This window comes from Echiichthys vipera (assembly GCF_963691815.1).
Source record: "Echiichthys vipera genome assembly, chromosome: 23".
NCBI classification, from domain to species: Eukaryota; Metazoa; Chordata; class Actinopteri; order Perciformes; family Trachinidae; genus Echiichthys; species Echiichthys vipera.
In genome coordinates this window covers 2,867,259-2,885,561 of record NC_139848.1, presented here as the reverse complement: position 1 = coordinate 2,885,561, position 18,303 = coordinate 2,867,259, and the positions used below count along the sequence as shown (strand labels likewise).

The following is an 18,303-nucleotide window of genomic DNA, read 5'->3' as shown; positions in this document are numbered from 1 at the left end:
GTAGGACTTTTTTCCAGGATTTGAAATAACCGCGTCCCAAAAAGCTAATTTCCAAGTTCACTTTTCATTCTGAAAAACTTGGGCCTTGTGTGTTTTCTTTGCTTTTCTCAAAGTATCAGGTGCAACAAAGACAACCGAGTGTGTCTACAGATTAAAACACATCATGCACAAATTCAATGTATTACCATTTTAATAGCATAATCTGTTAATGAGGCCTAACAGTAGTCTGCAATCTAGGACACTAAAACACACCTACTGTAAAAACACCAAATATGTCGAAGGATTTTCCTTTTTTCAACACAAACAGTACAAAATACTGATAAGCTGATCTGATCAAAGTCACAATAATTAAAGCAAAGTCACCCACACTCCAGCTGACGTCTACTGAACGTCTACGAGGAAAGAGAGAGTCTTTACTTCTCCTACAGATAATCTGCCGTTACTTCCTATGCAGCAAGCTGGATTCTATCTTTTAATCCTTTTTGGTGGTTGAGATTTCAAATGAACTAGAGACACACACACACACACAGATAATATAGCTTACTCAGATGTTTGTTCCCAAGTATTTTACAGTTTCTTTTGCTTTTCTTTCACACCACATTATATCTGGGCCATGTCAGGAAGCTCCAGCTCCAGCTCTCTGAGGTACTGGCTGCAGTTGGGGTCGCCCCTCACAGTGGGGGCTGACGGGATGGGTCGACCGGTGTGAGGGTTGACGCACCAACACTCGCCCCTCTGACCGTGGAGAGACATCTTGCACTGAAATACCAAACGCTGTGTTATTTCTGCATGTTTTTACATCATTTTAGATACTTGTGATGACCTAAATATCCATGTGATGTATTGTTTTTGCACATATATGCATCAAAAGCATCAGTTTTACAGGGGTTTTCAAATACATATATTTGAATAAGATGCTTTTTTATAAAACTCAAATAAAAGAGAATACTATACAACACCCTCACCATCAAGCACAAAACAAAACTTGCACATATAGTTAATCATATATATATATCAATAATTGGCTCACCCCAAACCCCCCTACCACAACTGTACACCCGGTCAGCACCATCACACAGGAACCCACCCACCCCCTGCACCAATCCTGTGACTTACTGCCATCAGGTCGACGCTACAAGGTCCCGTTGGCACGAACAAACATTTATAATAAATCTTTTATCCCCACTGCCATCACCATCACTGAACAGTCACAAATAGGCGACACATGTCACTCCACTCAGTCCCCCCTCTGCACTGCTGGCATCTTTTGGCATTAATGTATTGTCGTTGTTTGGGTCTGTCTGTTTTGTATGTGTTTATTTATTCTGTGTAAATTGAACCTGCCCTGTCAAAGACAAATTTCTGTCACTTGTGACGGACAATAACGTTTTTCTCATCTTATCTAATCTTATACAAATCGTCACACTGTTTAAAAAAATCGACTAATGCCTAAATCATCTCGTCATGACGCAGGCCACCTACGGTACAATCGTCTACATCCTCAGTTGATCAGATCCTGTGATTTTACCCCTTTAAGACAATGGCCTCTGTCAAGTGTGCTTCACTTTTGGTGAAGTCTTTTGTGTTTCCTGAGAACAAATGAGTCAGGCGATTGTTTTAACAGTGTGACGAAATGTACTTTTCTATCATTATGTGAGATGTAGAAAAAGATCAAATAATATATAAATTCACTCCAGCCTGAAAACAAAACACATTTTCATCTCAGTTGGTTGTTATGATGCGTTACCCACCTTTGCTCCTCTAATTACTTGCATATTATCAGGTGGCTACACCCTCTCCGCATACCACCCTCTTTCCCAAAATGCCTGGAGTCACCTGTTTGAGATTATACTGCCCCCTCTTGTCGCAGTTGGGGATGTGCAGGGCATACAGGTCTTCCAGGGGACCTCGATTATCTCTGAAGGGCATCTTAGATATCCTCTCCAGAATCTGGTCGAGCTCCTGTTGACACTGAGTCTTGACACGAGCAAAAACAACAACACACGTTACTGGACGTTCACAGACGCGCAATCAGCAGCTTTCTGTGACAGATTATTACATTTATTCTAACGTCTGTGGATAGAAATTAGGTTTTTTTGTTTGTTGCTTTCTTTTATTCAACTCTTTTGCTTTTATACTTTAAAAAAACCTGAAATCTGATTTTTAGAAAGTCCAGTAAAATCCACGCACGCAGCAGAAAAGCAAGTTTGCAAGGTTGTCAGCACGGTTTTTCGAAATGCTGCATTAAAAAAAGAAAAAAGGAAAAGCACACAGATTCACACAAACACATAATAAAGCTGGAAAGAGCAAATGAATCATGTTTTCTTGCCAGTAATGAACAACAACTCTTGCCAGTGACCTCAGGTTTACCTCACGATCTGCACAGAGCCAAACGTCTCGTTGAGACAGTCATAGGTTTCTGGTAGAGCAATAACCCTGGAAATATTTTTTTATTATGGCGGATTGGAAAACACCCCGATGCCTGTTAGAAATGCCCTGGGTTCACCCGTGAGTCTCCGCTCCAGGACACAGGAGCGGGTCAGGTGTGTTTAAAGTGTGTGTTTTGGTTGACGGGAGCACTGCAGGGAAGAAAAGTGAAGTGGTGAAAATGTTGGCTGACTGTTTATCTACTTAAAATTATAATTTGGTGTTTACTGTATTTCTTTCTTGCCTTCAAGTTCAAGCATGAACACTTTGAATTATATTCAAATGTGGCAATAAAACACTTTTAAATGCAGCATCCAAACATGAACAGCTGCTGTACCAGAGGGAGGCGGCACTGCGCTCCTTTTCTGCCCTCCGTGGTCTCAGGAGTCAGTGTCGTCTTCTCTTCTCATCAGCGATCAGACAGATTTAACCCGTCCATGTAAACACTCTCTCTCAGTTCATAACACATTCTCATACTCAGACCATAATACTCTTTTTAATAGGTTGTGTATTCCTCCATGATGTGTAGCGTGAAGTGCCACATATATTTTTGTGAAATATAAAAATAATTCATTTTGGAAAATGGTGATACAACGAGCTCTATATAAATACAAATACAAATAAAATTAAATAAATATAAGACTTTTAATGGCAAGAACAACATTGTGGGAGAAATCCTCTTCATGGAAAAACTGACACAAGAAGCAGAAATAGACAAAACATGAAGCAGCAGCATTGGAAGAGAGTCATAAATGAATCCAGGGCTGAATTAATGATGGAAAACCTGTTTTGTTATTATTAATATTGTTAAAATTCATACCAATAAAGATTCAAGTGAGGGAAAAACACTGACATTTTACTTACACTTTACAAAGTTTAGATAGCAGCGGCACAGCGTATGACTTTCATATATTGTCCATAGTGTGGACTTGAGATTTGAATGTAATGATTTCAAGAGCTGTGTCCAGAGCTTTCATACAGAGCAGCCTCACTGCCTCACCTGTTTGGGCCGTGCAGGTTTCACCTCTTCCACCTTGTTGGTCTTCATCTTGGTCTTCATCTCCTGTCTGTGCTGGCGCACGGCGCTCTCTTTGGGGCCCAGCCAGGTGGTCTCTTTGCTGGGTTTCTGGATGGCTGGGATCTCACTCACACCCTGCTCGGACAGCGGCTCCACGGTCTCGCCTGCAGTGGTGCAAACACAACATAAAAAATCCATAAAAATCTAAACATAAGGATCCCAAATGTCCATTGCATCAATACATTCAACTGTTACCTGACAGATCACACTGTAAACAAAGTCACCACGCTGTCAACAGAGAAGAAAATAAATTGGGCGGGAAAGGACTTCGGTGTCTCGCTCAAGGACATATTAGCAACTAAAAGCATTTCACCTGCGACTTTTCAGTACGGTCTGTCCGTGCAATGAGCCGCTCTGTTGCCCTCCGGCTGTCATTTTGGTAATGGATTGGGCCTTTTAGAGGCTGGAAGTGGGCTGAAATAAGCTTCAAGTTGCACAGATCATTTGTCAGAGCCACTGAGTTTGTGGCCTGTTCTGCTAAAACGTTTTCCTGAAATTGCAGAAGGGATTCTGACCCTGCACTCTTTTGTTAATGCGTTTGATGGGGACAGAGAACATTAATCAACGTCAGTACAATTAAAATCGGTCCAAGAATAGAGCCTTGTGGGACCCCTGCAGGACAGTCAAGGTCAATCCCATGAGTTCAATGGTCTCTTCAGTCACTCTGCATTTTTCTTTTTTTCATTTCCGCACAATTCAAGGCCACTAGAGCTAAAATCCCGCATCCACACTTTGCTCTCATTGCTGACCTTGCTCATTTCCATTCCTGATTGTCTATTTTCTTTAGTTTCACACGAGTATTTTTCTTGTGTTTGTGACCATTTTACCCTCACGGTCACAACGAACATTTGCTCTAAAAATAATGCTGAGGGGGGGGGGGTAAACTCTGAAGTGTCCAAACGCTGTTAAACTGCTCTGAAATGCATCAGCACAATCAATGAGTCACTGAAATCCTTTCCTTTCTCATACAGCGAAGCAACCACATGCAGCTCTGTTAACAAGCCTGTGGGCTGAGAAAAGTTGGCCACTGCTGAACTTTAGTCACAGTCAGGTTTCCATGGTTGCTTTTTTCCCTACTGGTGTGATTTAATTTCATGAGCAGATGTTTAAAGTTGTGATAAATGAACAAAATCATCAGACATTCACACTGTTATAAAACTTGAACGTGCATGATGAATTCGACCTCAATTTGAAGTCGTCACAGGTCCGAAGACCTGATCCAGATCCGTGTTGTGGGGTATCAATACATCTAATACATAAGTGGATCCAACCGGACTCGAGATCATCAAGGAAAAACAAAAATACATTATTTCTTAGTTTGAAGCTAATGCATGGGTGAAATTCAAGCATTTCACCATCATAGTTCAGTCCTGGATGACAAGAACACAGTGTCCTGACTGGTCAGTACAAATACCATCACTATACAATAATAAAAAATAAGAAAATGCCAGTTGTCCATAGTTTTAAAATGATGACAATAACACGCAAAGGTCCCAAATTGTAACATTAGAGATTTTCATGCCAGCCTGTATTCAGAAACTGTCTTTAAACGAGCCGTCTGGACTTCTGTACGGTTGTGATGTCACAAGTATACTATATATAGGTAGAAAGTGCTGCTACAGTGCAGTTACAGTCACTCCCCGGCTGCAATGGCGGATGCAGAAGACCCGGAAACGCGGACCAATCAGAGCAAACTGGACTTTTTCAGGAGGGGGTCTTAAAGAGACAGGCGCTAAAACAGAGCGTTCCAGACAGAGGGTGAATACAGGTATAGCCAGACAGACTGTACGAGATAAATAACGTGTTTTTTGAACATTAACGCATGTAAACATTTTCTAGTTGAAACCCAAAATACAAGATTATACTTGAAAATGAACATGATGTGACCTTTACATTTGCAGCAAACCTCTCAGTGCCCTTAACCAACAAGAAATGCTTTGCGTGCACTGTTTCTGTCATTGAATCTCTGGGAAACAGCAGAGTCCCTGTGGCCTTCCAATGATTCCTCCAGGCATTTTTTTATTCAGTCTGACCGTCTCCTCTCTCCTCGGAGTCTTGTTAAACATCAACTTGAAAAAAAAAAATCCTCTCTTCAAACAGATGGAGCAAACAATGTGAGAGGCCATCAGGTCCAACCCAACATGTTGTTTCTGACAACAGAGCATACTTAGGGGTTGAGGGTTGACGGGGAGGGAGTGGAAAAGGAGCGTCATTCCAAACTAGCTGATTTAAACGAAAAAGAAATGTTACATGATCCCATCTCAGCTCAGTTTAGCTTAAGAATATATTTCAAATAAGGACTATTTGACAGAAAAGTGTTTGTTTTCACTGATTTCCACTTGAGCGTGTATTTCATCTATGCAGGACTTCACTTGACACCCGGAGGAGAGAAGGGAAATAAGCACAGACAGTAGAGAAGGTCAAATGGTGGGCCAGTAAGTGGATAGTTCACAGTTATGCAAGGGCCCGGCTGTAACGTGCAGACTTACCATGCAGGCGTTTGTAGCACAGAGAATGAAAGCAAGTGTGTGTTAATGGTGGTGGTGGACTGGAGAGGCATTCTCTGCGCTCTGCAAGAGGTAAATTTGACATCCGGTTAAAGCGTATGATTACAAAAGGCCTAAGCAGAACACGAGAAAGGAAATTCCAAACGAAGCAATAACAAGGTGCTGGCGCCTTTTGCCATCAGATAGATCTGGTGCTGTTGGACTTCAGTTCCCCCTCTGACGCGCCACTGTGCTCTCTCTGGCCTCTCTCCGAAGACTGATTTTCTCTCCAAAAGGGGCAAAAGTCAACTGAAATCAGGGGTGTGCACACACAAGTGGCGCAGATAGACACGCAACACACTCGTTGAACATATTGGCGACCAGGAATGCCTTTTGTTTTGTTGTCTTACATAATCCCAACAGTGCAAGTCCAAGTGCAATGCCATCACTCCCTCTCCACAGCCTGGGCGCATGTACACCCACAATTAATGCAGAGCGAAAACAGCGATCTCCCTCTCGAATGTACACACACACACACACAAACACAGAGGGTCAGGACCCCACTTTCAGGGGGCGCTAGGCCTCTGCAGTCCAAGCCGTTCCACAGCGGTGGGCTTGGGATCAGCAGTATCAACAGAGCAGCAGGCCTACTGTCCAGTCTACTGCTTGAGTTAATCCTCACACAATAGCCCGATAGGCTTCCTTTCTATATCTGAACCATGTCAAATTCCCAGATGGCAGGTAAGCCAGAAGTGTCATGTCTGATTGTCCAGATTCTGGTCAACTGAGCAAATGGCAGACTAGGCCGAGCAGTGGAGAATGGAAAGATCGGAGCACTCCCTCCATCCTATAGCCATAGATACAGATCAGTCCCTTATCTTATAGTCACACAAACTCATGTATGTGATGTCTTACTGATGTCTCCCCATGCAGTTTGAAAGGATGTTCCCTGGGTAGTGTAGCTGTAAATGGAGTGGTACACTTGTGATTGGGAGAGTTACGTAAGGTGTCGTTGGTGATAAGGGCAGGTTGAATAAGCCTTGGGTGTATCAGTATAAGCTACGTAAGGGCATGTTCTGTGTACGGTTTTCTTTTAATTTGATCTTTTTGTTTGGTCTTATATTTCAATTAATCCAAACAGCTCGCCACAGTTAGTGCACGTCAACGCCATCAAGATGCAACTTCATCAAGCATTTTTTCTAACCCATTAATTCAGTGGGTCAGGCAGTTCCATATAATTTCCTAAAGAGGAACTGAAATGTGAGATTTGTCTACAGACGATTATACAATTCAACATATATGTAGTTTCACATCATAAATTAAATCACCCACTGATCACAAACTCAATACAACTACACAAACATCATTGCTTGAGCTTATGTTTTTGTTTGAAACAACTTTTTGGATTGTAAAATTGATATAATTTCAGAAGCACTGTGCTTCTCCAGTCCTTCACCTATTCTTTAAACCAACTCTCTGCCCGTGCGTAGTTCCTACAACTGAGCCAACATACCGTATTCCTCCTCTTTATACATAATCAACAACCCTACCCAAGAATGTGAAAATGAGGGGAAAGAACGAATAACCATATATCGCCATCAGCCTGTTTTACATTCTTCTTCTATATCTTTTTAAACTGTCTGATATTCTTCCTCCGGTCCACTCCGCAGAACCAGCCCACTTATTGACATGCACATACTTTTAAAAGTGGTGTGAACACAATGTTCTTTTAAAATTAAATTTCCGTCTTCAATTACACCCCCCCCCCCCCCCCCCTTCTGTCTGAGAACAGTTTGTGTATATTGCCAACAAGCAAACCATTCCTTGCTTTGTCCTTTTTTTCACTGCAGTACAATTCCACCAGATCCCTGAATTTCAATGCATGTAACTTTAAGAACTTGTCAGTCACTTTGCTAAGCTAACCTTCAGTAATTCAGTCATTTTACCTGTGCACAGGTGTTCAAGAGACGTTAAGAGGGCACCGATCTGACTCTGCTAGGAATATTCTTCACCCAAAACTGGACTACGCCTTTTAATGTGGGAATGTGGAAATCTGTGAAAAAGTCCTCCCTCTCAGTACGACCTTTAACGCAGCTCTGAAGTGTAAAATAGGTTGTGTGTCACTAAAAAAGTTGATGAAAGGCGCTACCAAGAGGAGCTGCAGTCCATCACCCATTGCGAGGTCTAGTGGGACTGTTTTCCTAGAAACACAAACTCAGCAAAGTGCAGATATGTTTACCTTCCAGGCTTCCTGGCCTGCAACAGTCATCTAAGAGCAGCCTTTGGACAGGCTCTGGCACATACGTACACACCGCGGCATCCAAGGCCAGGCATCTCGCTCTCTACCGGCACCACTGGGTGAACTCTGGGGCGATTTTGCAGGACTTATGCTAGGACATGATCTGAGGCACGCTGGAACACATCGACCTTTAGGGGCATCGCATGCATCTACCACTGACGGTGGTGTTATCCTAACATCACTGTACAGAGGACTATTTTATCTCTCAACTGAAGTTAAAGCAGATAAAACTAAATTAAATCGAGTTGCATGGTTTTTAGCAGAACACTATGAGAGTTGGATCACGCAGCAGCAATTCCACTCCCCCGTTTCCTTGGAAATGAAAAAGAAGGGATTTGCAATATAACTTTATATGTTTTTGCCAACTAATTAGACTTTCAATACCGCAGCGATAAAAAATAAAATGCAATTCCGATTTAATCCCTACCCATTGAAAACCACCGAATAAAGAAGCATTCAGAAACTCAGTCCTTAATATCCATACAGTGAGAAGCAAACAACACTCTGAGCCTCAGCTCTAAAAACCTAACGTGGTAGGGATCGATGCATTTGGCGCGTTTTGCAAAATGTTTTTCATCTTGTGCAGCCAACATCTCTGTGGATGTCATTTTGTACCCAAGGATGACACTCAGGGATGCCTCCTATCGACGTTGGTGATCCCCAAACTTATCGTCTCAACAGCTATTTCATTGGTTGCTATGACATTTGGTACAGCTATCATGTGGCCCTGAATCCTAATAACTCTGGGGATCAATTGAAGAAGAAACTGTAGCAGACTCCGCCCTCATTAGTCAGGTTAATTAGGTCAAGGGGAGGATAAGGGAATAGGTTTTAGGCAAAGGTTTAGCAGAAAACACACAAACACACATCCATACCACGACGTATCCTCAGTCAAGTGCATTTTTTACAATGGAAGGAGTCTTTTTTTTCTATCTTTTATATATTTTCTACATTTTATTGTTTCTTAGTGATGCTTCTTCTATGTGTGCTATCCTCTTGCTGCTGTATCAAGGAAATTTCCCCTTTGTGGGACTAATAAAGGAATATCTCATCTTATCTTCTAATTTTTTCATATCGCCATGTAAAACTAAGTGTCGCCCTCCCCTGCAGCGCCCTGCGTCCCCTTCCCCTCCAGTGTCACTAGCATTTAAGACTGTTTGTATTGTCTTCAATCACCCTTGACAAAAAGGGTGGGAAGTTTTTCTGGATCCCAGTAGGCACGAGGAGATTCTTGATGCACGTGAAGCCGACGCCTCGGGGGGGTGGGGGTGGCACAAATGCCCCTGTTTTTAGAGAAGCCTGGGGTTGGATTATCTCGGAGCTATTTCAGTCCTGCGGGCTCTGTCTGAATGCCCCCGCAGGTACATAGGAATGCCCCTTGTTAGCTAACAATGTTATTTCAGCTACCAAATGGCACAGGAGTTTTCCACTTTTCTCTCCAGCCCAGTTTCCCCTTTCACTACCACTTTTATCACAGTATTTCAAACAACTTCAACATGTTACGGTGACTTTGGACGGGTACGGTGAGATTAAAACCAAACAAAAGGTTATTTTGAGGATTAATAACAATCAACTTTATCTCTTAATAAAGAATAGGCACCTAATTCATGCACTACATGCTCTGGTCTTGCTTTGATAATCAACTTGTTCTCTACCAAGGTCAACACATGGTGTGATCCCAGTCAAAACAGCTCGACCCTGGTCCAGTCTGATTAAAGGAGGCTTTATTTGGGTCCAGAATATCAAGTGATACTGTGCATAAACAGAGAGAGTAGTGGGAACGTTGTGGGTGTTAGTTTGGAATAGGGAGACATTTCAGCTCAAAATTAATGAAACATGGAAGATTTTTTTGTTTTTTTGTAAAAGTCTGGGATTGAAATAAAAATGTACTTTGTTATAGTAACCCTGGACAGGACGCCAGTCTACCACAGGGCATTGTTATGTTATTAAAAGCTTAAAATGACCCATTTTTAACAGTTCTAAGTTCACGAGGGAGTATCTCATTCTCCCATTTTCACTACATTACATAAAAGTATAACATATAACTTATCTATATTAAAATGTATAAAACTATGACACCTATGTTGTATTTTTTGTTTCCCAAATGTTTCTAAAAGTGTTAAACCAGAGAAATCTGTCGTTTTTTTTCAAAGTACGCCTGTTATTGCCATCACATCTCCTTGTGCATGCAATCAAGTCACGTTTTCTCAATACCCATTTTAGATCGTGGTTGCTTTAAACTATATATTTTAAGCAGATGAAGGATTAAAGTCATCGAACATCTGGATCTTAAGTTATCAGAGAAGCAAGCTGAGCAAACGTTTGCTCAAGGCCTGCCTGCCGATGAGCCAGTTGGCGTCAGAGAAACACGGATTTTTAACGTGAGCGCGCCTCATTCGGTGCTTTTATCAGTTTTAATCACCTGGTTGGTTTGTTTTGGAGAGGAGGAGGCCGCTGTGGTAGAAACCTCCTGAACACTCAAGGAATAGACTCCCGTGATCCCGTGCTACTTCACCAAACTTGTGTTTTTTGTTATTGCTTTTATTGAGAGACCCGTTGCGTCATAAAATTCCATATTGTGCGTTTAAGATATTAAATTGCCTGAACAAAGAGATGCCATTACAGTGCGCAAACGTCTGATATGTGATCCAGAGCGGGCTCAGTGGGAAAGATGCCAACATGTTTCTCTTCATTTGCTCTGATGTTTTAACACATCTGGATGGCCTCGGTTTGAAGCACAGGACTTAAACACCGTCTACAGTATATCCATCTGATTCGATGCACATTATCGGAGACACTTCTGAAACGGAGGAAAGTCAAAGCTAACAATACAAAAGCTGTATTTTCTCAAAGTCTCAGTGTAGTTGCCTGCAGTGCAACACATGCAGGCAATCACTCGTGCAGCACACACAAACACTCAGATCAGAGATGCTGAAGGCCCGAAGGGGGGGAAATCAGAGCACACAGGATTTTGGTTTTGGTCTGATTCAACTTAATCAAGCCCAATTTCATATTTTAATGTTTTTAATTCAGACATCGTGGTGGATGCACAGTCTGTGCGGTCCCAGGCGTAGTCTTACGTCTTTTTAGGTCTAAGGACTGCAGGAACATCACAGACTGTTGTGCTGAATTAGGAACATCTCTATCTGCAGCTTGCAGCCCTACTTATAATGCACTATTCACTTAAACCTATATTCTAGAGGTCACTTTCCTTACTTTTCATGCTGCAAATGTGAATGTGAGTCTATCGTAAGTAGATTTTCAGTGCGGCCCAAGCCTAATAGACTTTGTGCTGAGCTGAACTTACTGAGCTATAGAGCAATATCTGTTTCTTACTTTCTGAATTACTAAAATGCTTTAACCAGTTGAGTTTCTCATTGTAAAAAGTGAGATTTCCATGTCTTTTTTCATAACAAAGCAGGTTGAGGTGCTACTGTATATAAATACTGTGAAAGCATCAGTCCACAGAGAGATGCACACAGCCTGTATTCAGAAACAGTGTCTTTAAACGAGCCGTCAGGACTTCTGTACGGTTCTGATGTCACAAATATGCTATGTATGGGTAGGAAGTGCTGCTACGGTGCTGTTACAGTCATTCGTGACTGCAATGATGGCACAGAGACGCAGACAGACAGTATAAAAAATACAACGTGTTTTTTAAAAACATGCATAATATGGAAACCTTTCACACAGGGAACAGAAACAGCCTGTGGCCTAGATCAGAGGAGACTACGGCAGTACAGTGCCAGCACCATTCATCCAATCAGTTATCATTAAAAACAAGCAAAACAACTAAATGAGTTAATTGTTCCACCTTTTTAAGCTGCACTGACAATTTATTTCACATTTGTTATTAAGTCTTGTCGAAGAACCAGTGTGTTGTGGTCATTAAAACAAGAAAACTACTGAAATATTGTTTCTCATACGTCATAATCCATAATCACAAGATTCGGGTTGAATGCAAACAACAAAAACTGAATTTGTAATCTCCCATTCACTCTCCTCTGACTCATTTACTCCTCTCTTGCATGATCGTTCAAGAGAATGAATATTGTCTCTGACCTTTGACCTCTTTAGTTGTTTGTATTGCTGATCCGGGTATTTACATGGATTGGACCGCTGCTATCACTGCAAGTTGGGATGAATGAGACAAATTCCAATTCGGATCAATTCTTAAAGGTGCCATATTATACATCTTTTTTTTAATTATAAAGCAGGTGGAGGTGCTATATAAATGAAAGTATCAAAATGCTCAATCTACAGAGAAACGCACACAGCCCGTATTCAGAGAACGTATCTAATACATAAGTGGATCCAACAGGACTCGAGCTCTGATCACCTGCTGATCATCACGGAAAAACCAAAACCACATCATTTCTTAGTTTGAAGGCACTGCATGGATGCAATTCAAGCATTTCACATTAGTAGTTCAGTCCTGAATGACAGGAGAACACAGTGTCCTGACTATTAAACAACGAGGCCAGGACAAATTCCAGCACTACACAACAATAAAAAGGGGAAAGCCAGTTGTCCCTGAGTCACGCAGAGGTCCTGTATTGTCAAAAGTGATTATTCTGATTATGATATAATCACACAGGGTGAATACAGGTATATGCACAGAGGCTATGGGAAAAATAATGTGTTTTTTGAACATTAAAGCCTGTAAACATGTTCTAATAGAAACCAAGTATGAACCTGGAATGAGCATAATCTACCTTTAACATACATTAAATGCTGTAACACTGGAGTTATGCGTTCTGTTGTTTAATGCTGGACTTGTACTAGTACTAGTAATCAGAAACCACATTTGAAATGTAACACAATCCTACAGCAGTGTGTTGTGTCAGATTCCAAGGTTTAGGATGTGTCGTTTCATTTGAATAAAATAAGCAAGAAGAAGAAGAAGAAGAGGACACAGAGGCTCATAAACATCCAAATCAAGCAGCTGCAATACTTCATCCTTGTTTTCCGAGGGTGTCACATCCACCCAGGAGTCACTCACTGCCCTCGCCCTGTTCGACTGAATACAACCGGTTAATCATTGCATTATAATCAACCTCTCTTTCCTGTCATTTCCAGACTAACTCCAGGAACAAAAGGAAATTCAGTGGTTTGCAGCCAGGACGTTCAATCTTCCAACAGCCTCCGTGAGCTGAATTCTATCGGGGATTTCATTACTTCCTCTTTTTTCTTGCTGTGTATCTGAGAAGAATTTCTGACAGGAAATCAAGTCTGTGTAGTCTCAAACTGGGCCAAATGAAAAGCACGAGACTGGCAGCAACTTATATTACAGAAATGGCATAAATGGAGAGTTGATAAAAGACACAATGGTATGGCATATGACAGTTGAATTTCATTTTAGTAAGACCGCAAGAAGAAAGTCGGATGCTTCCTCTTGATAAAAAAATATATACCGTATATTTTCCCTTTTCCTTTGACCTTGAGAAAGCTGTACACTTCACTTGGACCACTGTCTTTGTCATAAACGACTCCTCCATCTGCAGCATGGCTTTTATCCAGAGCAACTTTAGAGCCAATGTCTAAGCTTTTACTTTTAAAACGCATCCAACTCATCTCAGACCTTTCAACCTGCGAGATGAAGAAGCACAGCCTGATCCGCACCCGAGGGAGAAAGATCAGTGACACCTAACAAAGTCCTACGAGCCTTTACACTGTGTGTCATTGCATTTTGTTCTCTTGTTTTGCTCTTACGCAACTCTGCAATTCACGTCTGTTTTATTGCTTGTCTGTTATTGTTTGAAGAGGACTACAGGAAGAATCGCTGCTACATGCGTAACAGGTTACATAATTGCGTAGCCATTATCGTGGCTGATTATTGAATCACAAGTGTGTCGTGCAGCGTTTTTGACCTTATGTCAGTGTGCCGGAGAGTCCTCACAGAGAACAGGGTTACTCCGAATGCCGTCTCCGGTAGTTTCTCTGCGTTCCAAGAGTTCAGTGCCAAAACAAACACGTGTCAGTCTGGAGGTAAACTCTGACAAAGCACGGATTTGGAAATGAGTCGAAATCACACCGTGGCCCGGCTCCACTGGACACTCATTGACTGTGTGTTTGCAGCTTCGAAATCAGCCAATTAATGAAGTTGTTTACTTTTCTTTCTAAACACAAACCACATGTATCTCGCTGGCTCCGGCCTGCACAAATCTTCATTGTGATCCTCCTGCACATACATCCAGGTAGACAACCCAGCTACCACCGGTTTACAGCTATTTGTGGTCAAAGCCTAAAGTCCACTTTCCCAATCAATGCAGCATTCCTCCTGCTGTCTCCGTCTGTTTCTTTCTCTCCACTCCCCTGTGGAAACGTCAACATCAATACTATGATGTTTACTGCGTCCATCCCAACTTCTGGGAATTTTTGCAGGCCACTACCTTGTTCTCCTTATAGTGTTGTAAAGGCTTTTTTTTTCTTTTAGGTGAGGGGGGGAATTGGGAAAGACAGCTGTTTGGAGCGTAGCTGAGGTTAACTTGGGCACAGTGACTGTTCCTTTTGTTGCTCTCTCCCCATGCACACCAGGATCCACAACACTAAACAGGTCAATGCAGCACACACATACACAGGAGTGCAAGAATAATTCATGCAACAAGCGTAAAATATGACATTACTGCATTGGAAATCAAGGATTAGCAAAGTGAAGGACATGAGCAATGCACCAAAATGTTCTGATAATAAATGAATTATATAGTTTTTAAACTTCCAGATTATTTAGGTCTGTGGGTAAATCCTGATGGCATGAAGGGCTTAACTGTGGCTCTAAGGGCGTGCATCATGATTAAATACATGTTTAAAATGAAGCACTGCAAGAATTAAAGCAAAGCCATATGCAATATCATAAAAAATGCCTTTTGGAGATCATCCACTAGTGCAAAATGCTCAGATTCAGCCTTCATGACAAAGCAAAATCTCTACTCTGTTCCTCAGGCTTCAGTCTAGACAGTGTCATTAAAAATTGATCAAGAAAACCAGGTTTCCAGTAAACTGACTGACCGCTGGTTTGCTCCCGCTGCTCCTGGCTGTAAGTGGTCGTCTCGGTGTCTACTTTGCGCCGGCATTGCCCCTGGCCCTGCACCAGTTGCTCCAGAGGAAGCTCCGAGTCGGGCGTCGGGTAGCATCGCAGACTAGTGGAGCACCTCGGGGTGTACACGCCGCACATCTCGCCCTCTTGCCGGGCGCACACGGGGCAGCACCCGCAGCCCGGTTCGCGCACTATCTCCGCACAAGTCTCGGTGAGCCTTGGGCACAGCGCCTGGCGCTCCGCGGTGCAGCCGGGGCAGCGGAACACCATCTCGGCCAGGGAGGCACCGGCGAGAGACACGGAGAGGATCAGTAAGCTGCAGCCCGCGTACGACAGCATTGTTAAAGGCATGAGGTTTTTAGTCATTATCGTGGGACGTTGGAAGGCAATCCCAAGTGGTAAAAAGGGGAAGAAATGTGCATGCGAACAGGTGAAGCCGGGGGCTGGGAGGTCTGCTGGGTCCTACAAATTCCCAGGTTTGCTCTGGGGCCACATGTGGGTGTTAATATGGGGAACTCTGAGGACACATTCAGTTCACTTTTCATATTTGAGCTCTGCTGACATGTTGTTAGAACATTACATAACCTTTGTTTTATCCTGAAACATGAGAAAGACATGGCTCAGAGTGAGAATCCTAAAAGTCCAAGAGAATATAAACTGAATGCATTTGAAGTTATGGGAAAACAGCAACTTGATCTAATTATAAGAGCCTCCATTAGACCAGCTGTGAATTGTGTTTCACCTCTGCAGCTGTAGCCTGTAATAAGTCCTGCCGCTGACACCAACACATTTTTGATCAGAAACAGATTCATGTCACTGTAAAAACCTTTCTTTTGACCAGATATCATACTGCAAATAACATTTCATTTCGATTAAAGTGTCACCACCATCCTCATTTCATTTCCCTCTGAGTACCTGTTCTATCCTCAGACCCCTGACCTCTTTATATCAAGGGGCAAAGAACCTCCTTGAGGCCATTATGAATAAAACTGTTTTGCAGAACAGATTTATAGAATCAGAAGTAGACGTGAAACCTGAGCTTGTGCTCCAGTTTCAAAAGCACAGCAGTAAATTATAGCTCCCTGGCTGGAATTAAGACTCCGAATTGCAATGCATACTGTGGTGTGTTTGGTTCAATCGGCACAGTCTACCCAACTCCCAGAATGCATAAATAAATAAACAAACAAACAAAAGGACTATGTGCAGAGCATTCCTTACATGGAAAGACCTCCCCGCCGCCGCAGACATGTCCATTGACACTCAATTAAAACTTGCCAGCTGCTACCAACTTATATGCCTGTGTACAGTAATTCTACTGTGCACGTATTCAGCAATGTTTCCAATCGATCGGTGAGGCCAAGCCTTGACGCGTCGTGCTTGCCCACTGAACAAGCTCCCATTAACCCTGTCCAGTGTGGCGGACTAATTGGTGTTTATCCAATGTCCCAGAAATAGAAGTGGCATGTGTAACCTTACTCCGCAGATATAAATGCAAATGATTTTGTTTTGCGGTTGCCTCCTGATTTAATACTATTTGGCCCTATTCACGATCGGCATCCTAGCTCCCCTTAGGGGCGTGAGGAGGGAGAAAGGGCACATTTGAAGCTGTCTTGTATCTCAGGGGTTTGAGTCGGGAGGATGCCCAGAGGGCTGTTTGCACATACAACCTCATACTGTATGTCGTTTTATGAAACCATGGGTGAAAAAAGCAGCAGGACGGCCGCTAGCTAAAAGCTCTACCAGGCCGCAGTATCTGCCCATGTGTGCAAAGTAATCCCCACCAAGGTCAGTTACTTAAATTCCTCCCCATGGAACCGTTGAGCAAACACAAACTCTGGAAAACTTCACATTGATAGAGGAAGGTAGGATCACTGATGGGCTGAGAACACATACAGTACATGTGCCTCAGCAAGTATACAGAGAGAGGTTTGTACGCCAGAATTAATCCTCGGATATAATTAGAGTACCTAAAACTGCCCATATTGTAAAAAGTGAGATTTTATAGATTATAAAGTACGGCAAGGTGCTTCACAAATACTTTGAAAGCATCAAAACGCTCAATCCAAAGAGAGATTCACACCATATTCAGCACCTGTGCCTTTAAACGAGCCATCGCGACTTCCTTACAGTTGTGATGTTACAACCATACTATCTATAAGTACCGCTACAGCGCTGTTACAGTCAATCCCCGGCTGCAATGACGGAGCAGAGAGCAGGCCCCCAGGAAGCGCTCTGGCCTTAGAAGCCAATTTGACATAGTGGCCAAATGGTGGAATTGCATCTACTGACTCTGTCACGCGATGCAATGGGTAAACCTGATCATTTGGGTAATTTCAAATGCTGCAGTTGAACTTTTCGGCTTCATGCACCGCTAAGTAACTTATTCGAACAGGGCTCCGCCTCGAGCGCTGTATCCAGTTCTCTGTCTACATGCACGGCAGAGAAGCCAAGGGTGCAGATGCGGAAGACCAGGAAATGCTGACCAATCAGAGCAGCCTGGGCTTTTCAGGAGCGGGTGGGGCTTTGGAGAAACAAGCGCTAAAACGTACAGAGGTTTAATTCACAAGGCTGATTCTGATTAGCATTTTTTTTTTTTTATCATTGTGCCTCTTGATTGAGAGGTCAACGTTTAATGACTCCGATTATCTTCCTGATTTCCAACTGGATACATGAACACATTTCCCTCTGTCTTGATATTCGGCCTAACTCGGACTTAACCTCCTAGAATAGGCCAAATATTTGAATCTTAATCGATCCAGTTGTGACATAAACCACTAACTATGCATTTAACGTTTGTAACGCTGAACTACATCGTACTTATTTTGAGCTGCTGAGCCTCAGGCCTTCTGCTACGACAAAGGGCAGCAGCCTGTTTTAAAAGAAAGAGGTTCAAAGACTCTAGTGTCCCTAAAAAGTACCGTATTTCACCTTGTGTTATAATGTTTAAGCCAATCATTTCACAACTGTCTCTAAATCC

The 18,303-nt window shown here is 42.5% G+C and overlaps 1 protein-coding gene across 1 annotated transcript; it reads right to left on the bottom strand.

Moving 5' to 3' along the window:
- Nucleotides 1–253: 253 nt before the first annotated feature.
- On the bottom strand, nucleotides 254–15,692 carry igfbp2a (insulin-like growth factor binding protein 2a; the record flags this gene model as incomplete). Its single annotated transcript, XM_083938290.1, has 4 exons — nucleotides 254–759; nucleotides 1,837–1,977; nucleotides 3,428–3,609; nucleotides 15,299–15,692. The coding sequence occupies 4 exons, from the start codon at nucleotides 15,690–15,692 to the stop codon at nucleotides 601–603; spliced, it is 876 nt and encodes a 291-aa protein (XP_083794416.1). The 3' UTR covers nucleotides 254–600.
- Nucleotides 15,693–18,303: the final 2,611 nt, after the last annotated feature.